The 16,957-nt window shown below is 34.2% G+C and overlaps 1 protein-coding gene and 1 long non-coding RNA gene across 2 annotated transcripts; one reads left to right on the top strand and one right to left on the bottom strand.

The window, feature by feature from the left end:
• The first annotated feature begins 1,070 nt into the window (after positions 1 to 1,070).
• On the top strand, positions 1,071 to 3,596 carry LOC112082400. Its single transcript, XR_002897072.1, has 3 exons — positions 1,071 to 1,784; positions 3,318 to 3,378; positions 3,466 to 3,596. It is a non-coding gene; the product is annotated as an uncharacterized LOC112082400 (long non-coding RNA).
• Positions 3,597 to 9,550: 5,954 nt separating this feature from the next.
• LOC112082041 lies at positions 9,551 to 11,663 on the bottom strand. Its single transcript, XM_024149128.1, has 9 exons — positions 11,332 to 11,663; positions 11,187 to 11,243; positions 10,983 to 11,094; positions 10,658 to 10,894; positions 10,509 to 10,600; positions 10,193 to 10,437; positions 9,892 to 10,096; positions 9,674 to 9,816; positions 9,551 to 9,579 (listed from the first exon to the last, which is right to left on the bottom strand). Exons 1-9 carry the CDS (start codon positions 11,661 to 11,663, stop codon positions 9,551 to 9,553), a joined length of 1,452 nt encoding a protein of 483 aa, XP_024004896.1.
• Positions 11,664 to 16,957: the final 5,294 nt, after the last annotated feature.

Genomic DNA, 16,957 nt, shown 5'->3' with positions numbered 1-16,957 from the left:
TTGATTTTTTTTTGTTATATATTTTATTGATTCCATCTTTTTTTATTATTTAAAAAAAAATCAGATGACATTTTTATATGGATACCTTTCTTTTTACTATTATTTTTTAATAACTTTTATCTTTTTAATCATTTATTAAATATGATTTGTGTTTTATAATTTTATTAGTTAAATTTTTATATAATATTATTTGAAACTTTTTAACTTATTTAGTCTCATAATTTTTTTTCACTTACATTAAAAACTAATTATTTTTTTAGTTTATAAATAAATTTTAAAGATTTTTTAAAAATAGAATTGTGCATTTAAAAAGTCTTTTATTATATAATATTTATAAGTTTTTATATGTTTAAATTAAATTTAATTTCATTCTAATATAAATATATATTAATATTTATTAATGTGATTTAATGTGTTTTAATGTTAAAATGTTTTAATATTTTTAATATGTTTTAATGTGTTTTAATTTGTTTGTTTTAAATATAATTAATTATTTATTTTATTAATGTTTAAAGATGACAGGTGGCGCTCTCTCCAGCGCTGATGTGTCACTCAACTGGAGAGAGTTGGCCAAATTTTATATATAAGATGCTTAGCTAAAAAAAAATGAAAATTGTAATAAAATGAAGCATCGATACTTAATTAAGATCCATAAGCATCGCTTCCTGGGTGTACGTAACGTACTTTTAGTGGACAGAAAGAAAAGAAGAAGACTTGTGTTTAATTTTCCCTTCTTATTTTCTCGAGTTCTAGATTTCTCCGAAAAAAAAACCGACGAATCTTCTCCACCGGCTCATCGTCATTGATGTCTTCTCCGATCGTCATCGAAATTTTTCCTGTCAGCCGAACTCGTATCATCTTCTCCGACCAGGTATATGTTATTATCATCGATTTCTGTATACAATTTTGTTGTTTTGATTGAATCGATTAAGTTAAGTTGAATACTCTGCATGCGTTTTGATTGAGTTGATTTAGGGTTTATTCTTCATGCGTTTTGGTGATTTGTGTTGGGTTTTGTGTTTTCTGAGTTTGAATCAAAAGCTTGAGTAGTTTAGTTTGGTCTGGGTTCTGTTCTGGTGTATATAGGTTGTTTTTCTCTGTATTTGTAAATCTCGGTTGAGTTGTGATTGATGATTGATATGTGTTCAATCATGGGTAATGAACTGTGTTTATTAATGAGATGTGTTTGAAACTGTATCATGATTACTGAAGAGTCTTTATGTGGGTTCGGAATTGTTATATGTGGATTCCGATTATCTCTTGCTTACACATTTCCTTCTAGTTGGTCATATACGGACTTGTATATATCGGTTGAGTTATTCTTTGTTTAGTTGCTCATTAGATTGTTTAGATTGGTATTGGTTATTTGTTTGGTAATTTGATATGGGTTATTCTTTGTTTGTCATTCTTTGTGGATCGGTTTAGTCATTCATATATGTGTGTAGGGTAATAAATGCATATGTGTGTAGAGTTTGAGTGTAGTTGTAATTGTTCATTGATGGTTTAAAGCTTGTTGTGGTAATTATTTATGGTAGATAAATGTCTAGTCGATAGTATTTAAGTCTATGTGTTTAATGAACTGAGTTGGTAATTGTGTGAGCTGAATTGTGTGTCTTGGTGTGTTTGATATTTATGTGTTAAAGTCTTTCAGTCTATGGGCTTAACCAAGTTTGTTTTCTCTTTGCAACATGTGAGCTTCGTTTGGCATATGGGAGGTTCCCAAGGCACGGCTGAGAGGTTCGTTTGGCAACCAGAATCTTTGAGTCTTGGCATTACAAAAAAAGGTATGTCATCTGTTTTCTTTGATATTCTTAAACGCTATGTTAGGTGGGAAGTATAAAAAACATTTCATTGATGGTAACTAAACTATAAAACTTAAAAAAGACTTCATTGATTGTGATGACAACTTAAAACTTAAAAAACACTTCATTACTCAACTGAGTTAAACCTTTAGTTAAAGCTTTAGTTAGATATCGAGGTTCATTGAAGTTAAAGCTTTAGTTGAAGCTTTAGTAGATATATGTCTACTCAACTGAGTTTAATACAACTTAAACTCAACTCCTCTTTAAACTGTGATCTCCAAAATCTCCAACGGTGCTCTTTTTAAACCCCTTCTTCTCTTCCTTAGTTAAAGGCATCTGCTTCTTTCCTTTCTTCTTCTTTAAACTCCAACGCTTATTCCTCTCCTCCTCAGTTTTCTTTTCATTCGCAATGGATTATTCTTCTTCAAATCCATTCACTCAAGCTTATAACTTTGTTGACCTCCTAAATAGTCAACAAGAACTTCCTCTCCATGATCCCTTTTCCTCTCAAAACCAAATCCCTCTTTTCAGCAGTCAATGCACCGTTGATGAGAGCCCTGAAGAGCGTAAAGAGAGAAAGATGTGGACTCCAACCGATGATGTACTACTCATTTCAGCCTGGCTAAACACGTCAAAGGACCCAGTGGTGGGCAATGAGCAGAAGTCTTGTGCCTTCTGGCAAAGGGTAGCAATATACTTGGCTGCTAGTCCGAAAGCTGCAGGGAGAGAAAAGAGAGAATCAGCCACTTGTAAGGCAAGATGGCAAAAAATCAATGACTTGGTGTGCAAGTTCTGTGGGGCATACGAGGCTGCAACAAGGCAGAGAGCTTCTGGAATGAATGAAAATGATGTGCTTAAACTCGCACACCAAATATTCTTCAATGACCACAAAAAGAAATTTACCTTGGAGCTTGCATGGCAGGAGCTCCGAAACGATCAAAAGTGGTGTGAGGTTTCTGCACAAAGAGCTGAAGGCGTCGGTAAAAGGAGAAGATGCAAGGAGGGTGAAGGTGAAGACAAGAAGAAAGCTGAAGAAAACCAAGGAAGCATCAGGCCACAAGGTGTGAAAGCTGCAAAAAGTAAAGGAAAGAAGAAAGTCGAGGATGGCAAAGGTTTCTCAGAGTTCCAATCAATGTACTTGCTTAAGGAGAAAGAAATGGAAATGAAAAGAGAAATTCAGAAGATGGCTCTTCTTGACAGCTTCATGGCCAAGAAAGAGCCCTTATCGGAGGTTGAAGAAGCCCTTAAAAAAAACTCATTCAACAGCTGTTGTAATCGGTTGTCTAAGCTTAAGTTCAATGCACCGGTTATGTTTCCCTTAAGTTTATGTTTTAGTTTAAGTTTTACCAGATGTTTAAGTTTAAGTTTTAGTTTAAGTGTTATGTTTAAGTTTATGTTTCAAACGTCTAAGTAGGATGTGTAATAGCTATGTATGTGTGATCATTGCAATGAAAAGCTATTAGTTATGTTACTATTTTACTCGGTTATTAACATTGGTTTGATAATAATTAACAGATAAGTTTAAAGATGTTTTCCAAGTGTTAAAGATGTATTCCAAGTGTACAAGTTATCAAGGGTAAGAGATATCTTGATTGTCTTTGTTTTTTAGATCATTATCTTTGGTTGATATTTGATGCTGATTGTGTTTGTTTTTATGTTTCAGGTATATGTCGACATTATTGTGGTGGTGGATGTCGACACTAAAGAGTGGGTGTGGTGTTTGTTACTTGAAGCAATTTTGTTTATTTCCTCTGTTTAAATTGAGTCCACAAACTTGTTGTGGTATATGTCGACATTAAAGTTTGTTTGTTTCCCTCAGACAATATGAAACCGTGTATTTTGTATTGGTAATTTGAGTCCACATCCTTTGTATGAGACTAAACCTGTAATGCTATATATATGTGGCCACTTTGTATCATATGTTATATCACATTTCTTCTCCTTTGTTCTTTCTTTTACTCAATCTCTTTTTTATCATTTGATCAATCTAGCTCAATCTCCTTTGATTTTGTTCTTATTGTTTTCAGTTTCCAAACCCAAAACCAAACAAAGCACAAATAATGGCTTCTTCTTCAAATAATAACCCTTCTTCTTCAAATAATAGCCCTTTTGATGAATCAATTTATCAAACTTTTGATGAATCAAGTTATCAAAATTATGATGAATCAATTTATCAAACTTTTGATCATTCACGTTATCAAACACTTGATCAACGATTTGATCAAAAATTTGATGATTACTTTGATCAGACTTTTGATAATTTGTGTATTGATTACCAAAAAAACATGGAGGCAAGGCAGTAAAAAAAAGACGGGCTTACATTGAAAGAGATCGGGAGTCAGGCCATACACGGTTATGGAATGATTACTTCAGTGAGAATGCAACGTACCCATCTCATTTGTTCCGACGCCGTTTTCGAATGAATAAGCCATTATTCATGAAAATTGTTGATCATCTATCCAACGAATTTCGATTCTTCCGACAAAAAAAAGATGCTGCTGGAAGACCTGGTCTCTCGGGACTTCAGAAATGTACAGCAGCAATTCGTCTCTTGGCTTACGGTACTGCAGCTGATGCAGTAGACGAATACCTCCGGCTTGGTGAATCTACGGCTCGCTCATGTTTGGAACATTTTGTTGAAGGAATAATATATTTGTTTAGTGAAAAATACTTAAGAAGACCCACACCAGAAGATCTCCAAAGACTACTTTATGTTGGAGAAAACCGCGGATTTCCCGGAATGATAGGAAGCATTGATTGTATGCATTTGGAGTGGAAGAATTGTCCCACCGCTTGGAAAAGGCAATATACACATGGTGCTGGAAAACCCTCAATCGTTTTGGAGGTGGTAGCTTCATATGATCTGTGGATATGGCACGCATTTTTTGGTCCTTTAGGTACCTTAAATGATATCAATGTTCTTGATTGTTTCACCCGTGTTTGATGATATCATACAAGGTAAAGCTCTGAAAGTGAATTTTTCTGTCAACGGTAGGGATTACAATTTGGCTTATTATCTCACTGACGGTATTTACCCAAATTGGGCTACGTTTATCAAATCTATACCACTTCCGGAGGGGGCAAAAGCTTGTAAATTTGCTAAATATCAAGAAGCTACCCGAAAAGATGTCGAGCATGCTTTCGGAGTCTTGCAAGTTCGGTTTGCAATTGTTAAAAACCCAGCTCTTTTTTGGGATAAAGTAAAAATAGGAAAGATTATGAGGGCATGTATCATTCTCCACAACATGATAGTAGAAGACGAACGAGTTGAAAAAACTCAATACGATCTTTCAGATTTCCAACACGGAGATGGCCACGGTAGTTCACATGTGGATCAGAACTATTCAACAGATATGCCTTCAAATATTGCTGATATGATGGGCACTCGAAAGAAAGTTCAAGATAAACAAGTACATAAACAATTGCAAGCTAATTTGCTTGAACACATTTGGCAAAAGTTTGGAGATGAAGAAGATTATAACTGATCGTTTATATGTTTAAAATGTATCAAAATCTATGTTTAAATTTTTTTTTTCTATATGTGAAATATTGTTATAATTTATGTTCTACTTAAATAAATAAATTTCTTTAAAAAATAATAAATTACAATTTTTTTTTTAAGCATCCCATTAGGGGTACTCCAATGGAAGCAACAAAATTCTCTTCTTCTTAATACAGATACTTAACTTAACTTTAATAATATTTAATAGCTAAGAATCCCAAAATGGGTTGCTCCATTAGCTTTCCTTATTTGTAAACCATAGCTAATATAATGAGTGTGTCATGCGATCAATTTCTAGACGCCATACGGTAGCCTCGTCTCTCCACTTTGTCTTTCACTCGCTTGGTTTGATTTCTGTGGCTAAGAAATCTAAAAATCTCAAGGGTTTCAATGGGCTTTTTTAACCGTCTATCGTCTCCTCCAAAAAAGAAAAGGAGTTCTGTTCGTTGTTTGGTGTAGTTTTACAGTTATAGTTTGATAACACCGTATTTGTATCCATTTCAAATTGATTTCAAATAATTTTTTCAAAAATTTTAATTAATTTTATGAACTTTTATTATATTTATAATATATTTGTAGTTTCAAAGCTTTTTTCAGGAAATTTAGGGAAAAACATGGCAAAATGGAAGAAATCAAGAGTTAGACCGTCAGAAGTCCAGCCTCAAATGAAGACTTTATCACCGTCTGATCCAGCTCAAATTTGTATATATTCAAGAGGAGACAACAAGTTTTCCATAGCACTTTACATCAGGACAATCAAACAGTGCAATCAAAAGTTATGTGAAGAACAAGTTGACTAAATTCACCAGTCTCGAAAGACTCTCACCGCGGTAAAAGTGCAATCCACCTGTCCCGGAAGACAACAAGATTTCTTTCATGTCTTTTATCATTTCCTGCATCATGTTAGATTAGTCACAGAGAGTCAAGTTTCTAAAGAGTATCAATGAAATACATGTTCGATTAGGAATTCTAGAGTTCTAAACCATATTCTAGATCTCATCTCTTCTAAGTTGTTTATACTGCATGAGATTAGATTCATGACCTAATATCTGAACCTAGGATCGATTAGAGCAACGAAAGTACTGTATCAGATCATCTGTACCTAGCTTCAGAAGAACATAGCCGCTATAAGAGTCGAAAGCTACCTGTAGAGAAGATGTGAGCAAACAAATTCAGTTGTGATTGCATGATCTTATCCACGGCATGAGAGCGAGAGTTAACTGTCGTATTAAGTGATTAGTTGGTTAAGGTGATGAGAGTTGGTTTGCCATACATATGCCTATTCTAGTTCAATGAAGATACTGGAAATAGATAAGGATAAATCGCCCGAAAACTAATTGGAAATGCTTAGACATTGATTAGGGTAAACCGGAGAAGTATAAATCGCCCCCCTATGAGTTTAGATCCTTAGTTTGAGTCGAATATCCCTTAAGTTTTCTTTAGCAACTCATTTGCATTGCATTTAGTTTCTCGTAAATATTAGGTTAGGATTAGTTTAGGTTCCCGTAAACCAAAAATCTCAAATAACCCCATAAGTTTATGACTCCGCTTACTTATCCCATTTTGAAGTTTTTGCAGATTAGACATCTTCCCTGTGGATCGACACCCTAAGTCCTGCAACGTACATCTGTGCATTTTCAGATATTAGGATTTTATAAATTTAAAACTCCGGACCAACGAACATGCAAAGACCTGTGACCCCGAAGTCCATCAAGTGTCTTTCTGGCGACTGCTTTGTCTGCCGGCGTTTTTACTCTGTTAGATATAGTTTTTAACGGATTTGGTTTTCTGGTTTTACAATTTTTAGAGCAAATATTGATAGTTTTGCTCTCGAAATGACCACTGTTGAAACCACCATGGAGATGGAGACGAAATGATGTCTTATATACCAAAAGGGTCGTGATTATCAGTATTGATCTGCGTCACAGTGTATTTTTCTTGTGGTATGTCAAAGATGGTGACATTGTTCACTATTATAGATGGTTACAAACCTTGATGTCATTAACACAACTACAATGAGTTCGGGTTCTAAGACTGAGGTTTTTGAGATTAGACTTAGATCTCAAAAGGAAGGCTACAACCAAGAATAAATGGTATCTAACGGCGGGAAAATCAATGTCAAGGTTTTTCAAAAAGACACTGATACAGAATAATTGGTATCAAATTGTCGAAGTTTCAGAACTATTTTCGGTAACATCGGGTTTTGTCATGTTGTGTGCAATTCAAAGGTCTGGCCAAGAGATGCTAGCTACACATATAATTCGCATCAGAGAAAGATTGAATACAAAGAAGGAAAATAACGGGTATAAGGCTCTGTTAGCGAATAAGGCTTGTCTTCGGAAAGCATCGTTGAGTTCACTTCTTATGTTGTTTTTTTTCAAATATATGGCACATATATCTGTTTATTTAATAATTTGTTTTCTGAAAGTTCTGTATAATGACTTTGTAATCTCCCTTTGAAATTAATAAAATTGTTTGCCGTAAAAAAAAATACATTGATATCTATTTTATATTTTTTGACTTAATTTTTTTGTCGTTTATTAATAGAACATATGTGTATCCATATAGTTGCGTACACGTGGACACAATTATATGAATATATATGCGGATTCACATAGATATGGCATATGTGGATATATCTATATAGATACACATACATATTTACATATGTATCTATATAATTACATAAATAGACGTAATTATATATATACGCATATTTATGTGTATATAATATACATGGATGTAACTATATAGATACACATACATATTTATATGTGTATCCAATTGTGTACGACACAATTATATAGATACGTATGTGTATCCACGTGCATATAACATACGTGGATGTAACTGTATAGATACACTACGTAACTATATGGATACACATGCATATCTATGTGCATATGATATATAGGAAATGCGACCAATTCGTACCTCAACTCTTTCAACTGGTACCGATTAGTACCTGAACAATTTTGCTGTGCTAATTAATATCTTAACTTTAGAAAATTTGAATATTCAGATCCCAACTTATAATATTTTGGCCAAAACCAACTTTGACTCGAAGTATGTTAGTCAATTCCGTTAAAATATTAAAAATGATGCTTCAGATGCCAAGTGTCATTTTCATTGAAACGAAACTGCAAAACAACGTCGTTTTATGAAAATTGTTTTTTAACAAAATATGCACATTCAAGGAATCAAACCTGTGTGAAGAGAATGCAAAGCTACAATGTTACCAATGCGCCAAATAGGTTTCTTTGAATCTGTATAACCACAAAAGAAAAATAAACCGAGAAATTGCGAAAATATAAAAAGATTATTCTTGCCACGTTTGCTCTTTCACGTCCTTTTCTTTTCTAAAACTGTGTTTGCTCAATTCCTTTTCTTCTCCCCGAGAAAATGCGAGAAAACAAAAAGATTAGTTTTTCTAGGTTTTCTTGATTTCTCTATTTGAATCTTATCCTACAATAAATGGTGGCTTTTCCTTGTTCCGAGGGATTTAGGGTTTCTGCTGTTCATATACTTCTAGGTTTATCTACATTCGGGTAAAGATTGACGAAAGAGAATCAATCAGATATGAAAATGGCATGTGCCTGAATGTGACCTACTTTGTTTTTTTCCCTCAAATTTGGGAATAAAGTTGGGTTGTTGTTTTTTTGGCTAGGACACAAGGTTTATCAATTTTTGTGATTATACAAATTCAAAGAACTTGATTTAGTACAGTGGTAACATAGCACATTTGTCTTCTTTTAACCCAGGTTCAATTTCTTTAGTATAGTCTGCATGTGTGACTATGTGATGAAGTATAGTCTGTGTAACTAACTATCATTTTTCCTTTTTATTTTTAAATATGAGAATAATAGTTGAAATGATGACAGAAGTGGAGAGAAGAGGAAGTTTGAAAATAATATAGAGAATAATAGAGAGAGAAAAGAGTAAGAAGTAATGAAATTAGATCAGATCAATGTTTTTAAAACCGGACCGGTGATCGAACTGGAAATTTTGTTGGGACATGGGTTAATATGGTTTAACTGGGTTCAACCAGTTTCAACCGGTTTAATAATATTTTACAACCTCTAATTAATTAAATATTAAATAAAATTCTTTAATATTTAAGAAAACATTCATAAAATAAATCCAAAACAACACCAAAATAAAATGGAGTAGCATTAGCAATAATTTAAAAAAAAAACCTCAATAATCTAAATAAAAAACAGCACCAAAATAAAATAGAGTAGCACATTCAATCTTCCTTGTCCAAATCTTCATTACCTTGAACAAACAAAAAAACAAAATACATATTAATTAAATGTTTTAAATTTTGAATTATAGAATGAAAAAATAATTTAAAAAAAAAACTATTCACCATCTTTAGGATATTCTTCAAAAAGATTATCTTCTAACTCTGAATAATCAAGCTCCCATTCGTCTTCTTCTTCCACAATCCAAAACTCAGTTTTATCGATAGACTCGTAATCAACTGGATCATATGATCTACTTCTCTTTGATCTACACATAAAGACAAGAAACTATATATTAATAAATATGCATAAAAAAATCTATCACACTCTACAAATAACAAACCTGTTTTGTAGACGTAAATTATAATGAACATAGACAAGATCATTGCGCCTTTGATGCTCCAGCCTATTTCTCTTTTTGGTGTGAATGCGTTCAAACACACTCCAGTTCCTCTCACATCCAGATGAAGACGCTGTTTGACTAAGAATTCGAACTGCGAGCTTTTGCAAATCAGGAATATCACAGCCAAACAATTTCCACCATTCATCTACAAATACAACAAGAAAAAAAATATTCCATGTAATTAAACATCTTAAAAGTTAGAGAAAAACATAATATATTAACATAACATAACATCACTAACCTAGTCGAGTAGTTTTGCTACAAGTAAGTGCCATCTCCCGAGAAAAACTTCCTTCTCGATCTCTATAGCGGCCAATAGTAGCTACTAGTTTTGTTTCACTTAAACCACCATTCTGCTTTTCAATCAAATTTAGCATTCCACTTGTAATCTCAGGCTTGTCACTAAAGTTCTTTGTATCGTACAAGAAAGCTGGATTCAAAAAGTAAGCGGCAGCGTAAATATCACGACGTAACATCTTATCCCACCTATTGTTAATGATCCTCGTATAAGGCCTGTAAAGATCTTTTTTTTATCAAATATCTTCTTGATACCTAACCGTGCCCTATACATCCCTTCATATACATAAGGCAAAGATGGTTTCTCATCAGAATCACAAATACGCAGCAAACGGATCAAAGGAGACATAATCTGCACAATCATAAAACACCCATTCCAAATGTCTTCATCAAAAATAAGTTGTTTCACACGCTTTGCTTTCTCTGATCTCGATATTTTTCTGAACTCCTCATCAACCACCATACTCTGCAAATCATCCTTATGAGCGTACAAACTCTGCAAAGCTATGAAATTTGTAGCAAAACGAGTGTCTGCAGGACGAATTATCTCTCTCCACCCTGGTCTGTTTCTTAACCAATTCAAGATATGCTTATGGTTATACGCAAACACAGTTATATTTGATGCAGAACTGGTTAGCTTCTCCACCTGAGGTAGTTCTCCCATATCTTAAAAATATCAAATTAATACAGTGGGCTGCACATGGCGACCAATATATGGCAGGATATCTTTCTACAAGCTTAGCAGCAGCAGCTTTGTAGTTATGTGCACTATCTGTCACCATATGAACCACATTTTGGGGGCCAATAATCTCCACAACGTCAGCAAATAGGTTACACAAAATTCTCCTGCATTTGTATATATTCCAGAAGCATCGACTGATTTGATGAAAGTTATCCCTTTAAGACAGTAGACCAGAAAATTGATTAATGGTCTTTGCCTTGTATCTTTCCATCCATCAGCCATCAAAGTACAACCAGTATCAGCCCATGTACTCCTAACAGAGTCAATAATTAAAGAAACTTGCAGTTTAGCATCACATAGTAAACGAACACGTAAATCATGATATGAAGGTCCAATGTAACCATGACCCATGCTTGTAATTTTGCTGATAAAACGTAGAATTCACTGCATTCATGGGCATACACACGTCATAGAAAAACAAAGCAACTGCCATATCAGCATCATGAATCTTTTCCTTGCTTTGCAGACATGACTTTATGGTAGGTTGCACCTGATCTTCTAAACCCCTTTTAAAGTATGAGTTTATATCGGTAGTACCCTTTCTTTTCCGACTCAGAGGCACAGAACCTTGATGAGAAGCTTGACCATCATCTACATCATGAAATTGTCTCATAACATTAACCCCCTTTTTCTCTTTTGCTCTATCCTCGTTTTCTTTCAGTGACGTTCTCATTGCTTATTGAACTTCTGGAGGAACCTTCTTGCATGCATTGGTACTTCCTTTCTGTCTAGCTAAATGTTTTTTCATTCTATTGATTCCACCTCCCTGGTTTTTCTTACCACAAAAGTCACAAGTAAAAGTATTTTTTCCAAGTGAATCTACAGTTTGAGTGACATATGCCCAAGCTGCATCGTATTTTTGACGAACAGAACGTTGTGACGGCAATTGAGATTCTGTGTATGTATCTGATGGAAGTGTCGCATCTGAATCATTCTCTTCCATTATTGAATTCACTACAAATAAAAGTAAAGCAATTAAAAAATTGATTACGTCAAAGCACACCAAGAGGTAGTTTATACTTTATATAATAGATACTAAAAGACTAAAACTAACTAAACTCAACAAACTACTCAATAATTTAATGGTTGTAAAACGTAGTAGTGATCGTTCTATTCTTTGATCGAAATTGAAACACTTTACCTTGATTTTGAACTGTAAACGTAGTAAGGCGGTGGTAAGTTGCAGAGAGAAAGGCAGAAATCTGTAAACTTAGAAACCCTATATCAAATAATGAAGGTAGAAAAACGTAAAAAAAGAAAGAAAAAAAATGATTTAAGCTTTTTTGTTTGAACCGATTTTATGCTGTTTGACGGTTCGACCGGTTTCCGGTTTTTTAGCGGTTCAATCTGGTTTTTTGACCGGTCTAATCTTATGTGGGTTTTAGTATTAACCCAACCCGGTTATACTTCCGGTTTGCGGTTTAACCTGGTCGGATCACCGGTTCGGTCCGGGGTTAAAAACATTGGATCAGATTAAATAAAGGGTAAAAATGCCAATAATGTACACAAAAAAGGAGATAAGTGTGCCAAAATATTAATATCTCAAAAAGTGTCTATAGTACTTATCTCTTATATAATAGAGCTGATAACACTATATTTTGACCATATTTATGGATCATTTTTAAATAATTTTCAAATATTTTTTTATTTATTTAGGTGTGTTTATTATGATTTTGAGTATTTGTAGTTGCAAAACTCTTTTAAAAAAACTTAGACAAAAGCTTTGCAAATTGGATTGGAGACTAGATTTTCAGTTCAGAGTCAAACAATCAGAAGTTCACCCACAAATGAAGACCTTCTCACCATCTGATCCACCTCAAATTTTAAGACCTTAAAGATGGATCAGCTCCTTCTCCAGCACACTTGACATGAGGACAATCCAATGGTTCAATCAAAAGTTACGTAAAGAGAAAGAAGTCCAGTCAAGCAGCCGACCAGCCTTCCAGACCGCGATCAACACATGTTTTACCATGGCCAGAGAGTTCCTGGCCGCGGAGAATCAGTGTCCGACCCTAGAAGCCCAATTTCAAGCCCATTTGATTTCTGTCTTTGAAGAAATCCTAAGTGACGACAAAACATGCATTGAAGACATATAAATACCTGTTTTAAGAATCCTAAACCGTGTGCTTAGAGTTTTTTTATGTTTTGGATTACTTCTCTTACTAATTTAATTTTGTTTTAGGTTTAGGGAGATAGAGATATATCTCTTGAACCCTCTTTATTTCTCTTTCAATATCGATTTCTTTACAGCTTTCATAAAAAATATTTTTGCTTTCATTACTTATGTCTGAGTAATTTACTTCTTGGGTTTAAGAGAATTTTCGATGGTGATCTATATGTTCGATGAAGATTGTATAAGGTTATTAAGCCAAATCTTGTACAAAATATTGCGTGCACCTGTTACCCGGGCCAGAGATGAAAGTTATCGGTCAGGGTCGTGGGTGGCAGTTGGTTTTGATCACGTTAGTGACGTAGTAAAACATCCGTGCTTGAGTTCTAAGAGTTTTAGCTATAATATTTTTATTTATTTTTTAGCAATGTTTTGAATCGATCATATCCCAAGATATTCTCAAATAACCCAGCGTCTCTCTTAATAGATTTTACACTGATTTTCTCAAGCTTTAGTTTTTCAATTGATTTTCTTAAGCATTTTTTTCTTTTCCCGTTTAGATTAGGATTTATCTTGAGTGACCCCCAAAAATCCCTACAAAAATTGATAGTTCTAAACTTTCTTATTCAATTAAACATCATCTTTTCTCTGTGGATTTGATCCCTAAGTACTACAATTGATTAGGTATGCACTTGCGGCTTCATTGTTTCGATTAAGGTAAAACTTGCTTACATCTCGCACACCACACAAAAGGTCATCACTTACCTCCACACGCTTAAAAAAAAATCTTTGTGTGTTAATGAAATTGAGACGGACAAATGGCTAGAATATTCTCTTATTTTTAAAGTTATTCTAAAATACAATACCTCTAATAATTAGTATTTTCTTGATCTTTTTTTTTTTAATTTGACAAAGTGGTAAAAAAAAAAAAAACCAATCAAACCAGTGTATATTTAATTACAGACTCAGGGCCTGATGGTCTAACTGCTGGATTCTACCGAAACCATTGGCCTACAATCAAAGCAGATGTGGTTAGTTTCATTCATCACTTTCTTGAAACCACTGAGTTAGATCCTGTTTTAAATCATACTCATATTTGTCTGATCCCAAAGATAGAGTCCCCTACAGAAGTTAAAGATTTTAGACCTATAAGTCAAAGTAATGTTGCATATAAGATACTTTCAAAGGTGCTAGCGGAAAGACTTAAGCCTTTTCTGAATGGTCTTATTTGTGAAAATCAATTAACATTTATTCCTGGAAGACTCATTACAAATAATGTTCTTATCGCACAGGAAATGATGCATTCAATGCGTACCAGAAAGCTTAAGTATCCCTATATGGCTGATAAAGTAGACATAAGCAAGGCTTTTGACAAGGTAGAATGGACTTACATAGATCATATTATGAGAAAAATGGGTTTTGCAGATAAATGGTGTCATTGGATTATGAAGTGTATTACTTCTGTGACATACTCAGTTTTAATCAATGAAAGTCCATCTACAACGATCACTCCAACACGCGGAATACGCCAAGGGGATCCACTTTCCTCTTATATTTACCTCTTATGTACGCAAGGACTCTCACAGCTCATCATTCAAGCCGAACAAGCTGGTTTGATCACTGGATTTCAAGCAAGTAGAGGTAGTCCATCTATTTCTCATATGTTATTTGCTGATGATTCTCTAATCTTTTGTAAGGCAACAGTAGATGAATGTGAGACATTGATGGCTGTTTTAGCGAAGTATGAGCAAATTTCAGGGCAACAGGTTAATTTCCAAAAATCAGCAATCACTTTTACCAAAGGTGTAAATCCAGCTCTTAAGGACTATATTCTTCAAACCACAAAGATTGCAAAGGTTGGAGACTTTGGGAAATATCTCGGTTTACCAGAATTTATTGGCAGGAATAAATGCAGTACTTTTTCTTAACTGGTGCAGAGAGTATCGGATAAAATGGAGAATTGGTATGCAAAATTCTTGTCTCCTGCTGGTAAAGAGGTACTTATCAAATCTGTTGTAACTGCTCTACCAACATATTGTATGTCTTGTTTTAAATTGCCTCAAATGGTAGCGGTCACAAGGCGTTTCTGGTGGTCTACACAACCAAACAGAGGAGGTATTAATTGGGTTTCATGGGAAAAACTTACGAATCCCAAGAATCAAGGAGGTTTAGGAATTAGAGATCTTCAAGAATTTAATGTAGCTTTGCTGGCTAAACAGGGTTGGAGGCTCATGCAAAATCCAAACTCCCTTTTAGCTAAAGTTTATAAAGCAAAGTACTACCCTACGACTACGTTGCTTGAAGCGAAACAGAAAAGGAACTCAAAGTTACGCTTGGAGGAGTATTTTAGCAGGCAATAAGCTGCTTAAGAAAGGAGTTAAATTGATTGTTGGAAATGGGGATCAAATTCAAGTGTGGAAGGATCCATGGCTTCCAATTATCCCATCTGCTCCTGCAACTAATATCGGTACTAATGCAGCATCAGATCTTAAAGTCAAAGATCTATTTGTTAGAGGCACGAAGGAATGGGATAATATAAAGCTTTCTTCACTTTGTCATCCTATGGATATACCTCTAATTAAAATGCTGCGTCCTTCAGTTGCAGAAACTCAGGATATGATCACTTGGATACACTCGCAACATGGGGAATATACAGTAAAATCGGGATATAATCTCATCCAAGCTAATAGAGGTCAGAATTCTTCTACTCCAATCCATTTATATAATTTTCTGTGGAAACAAAATATACCTCCCAAGATAAAGCATTTCTGGTGGAGAGTTTTTCATAATGCACTCCCAGTGGCAAATAGTTTAAAGCAAAAGGCAGCACTAAAGGATAGTACTTGTCAGTTATGTGGTGAAGCAGATGAAACGGTAAATCATCTTCTTTTTAATTGCCGTATCAGTAAGGAAATTTGGGAATTAGCTCCACTTGATAATCCATTATCTGAGTATTTAAATACTCATGACATCTGGGATAACTACCAAAGTTTTATAAATCTAAACAAGATGTCTACGGAAAGGCTTTCTCTGTTTTATATTTTAAGCTGGAGAATATGAAAACAGAGAAATGATGCCATTTTTAACAATCGAAGGTGGCCCATTCCAGATATAATTAACAAAGCACTAGTTGATTTCAAGTTGTGGAGAGAAGCTATAGAAGCAAATAATCAAACCCTCCAAGCTTCCCATAATCCCATGCTCTGTCACAAGGACCACTAAGACATCAACGAGACATTCCCAAAACCACGCAAGAAGCTATTCATAAAGCTGATCAATATTGCTGCTTTATAGATGCTTCCTGGATTTCTCAAACTCAATTAGCTGGGATTGCCTGGATCTTATATGATAAACAGGGTAAAGCTCTTCTCAAAGGCTCAGGTGCGATCTCTCCGACTCAATCTTCTATGGAAGCGGAAGCAGATGCATTATGTAATGCAATTATTAATCTGAGAAGGTTAGGCTATGAGAGAGTCACATTTTGTGGAGATCTTCAGATGTTATATGGACTCTTGTATACTAACCGAACCTACCAAAGATATGAGAAGCCACAAGTTGGAAAATATAATCAACTAGGTATCTGCCCGCGTCGCGCGGACACAATCATTATATAAACCTTATTGTAATTTGATTATTGAAATTCTCGTAACATAAACATCACATTTTTATTTCCAATTTTTGCCAAGCACGGACTTTATATATTTAAGAAATCGTATAATATTTTTATATTTGAGTTTATGAATAATAGTTAAATTGTATAATATTTTTTGTAAAACTTTCGGTATATATCATTTTTTAAAATGAACAACACTTATTTACAATAATAAAATGAAATTATACCATTAATTCTAATCAAA

The sequence above is a fragment of the Eutrema salsugineum genome, unplaced genomic scaffold, assembly GCF_000478725.1.
Source record: "Eutrema salsugineum unplaced genomic scaffold, Eutsalg1_0 scaffold_1, whole genome shotgun sequence".
Classification (NCBI taxonomy): Eukaryota; Viridiplantae; Streptophyta; class Magnoliopsida; order Brassicales; family Brassicaceae; genus Eutrema; species Eutrema salsugineum.
The sequence above is the reverse complement of the archived record's forward strand: the minus strand, read 5'-3'. Positions and strand labels throughout refer to the sequence as shown.

Coding starts and splice junctions, on each gene's coding strand:
- LOC112082041 (XM_024149128.1), bottom strand. CDS start 11,663: ATGAGAACGTCACTGAAAGAAAACGAGGATAGAGCAAAAGAGAAAAAG. Junction 10,895..10,982: donor AAGCTGCTGCTGCTAAGCTT/GTAGAAAGATAT, acceptor GAACTACCTCAG/GTGGAGAAGCTAACCAGTTC. Junction 9,580..9,673: donor TGAAGAATATCCTAAAGATG/GTGAATAGTTTT, acceptor TGTTTGTTCAAG/GTAATGAAGATTTGGACAAG.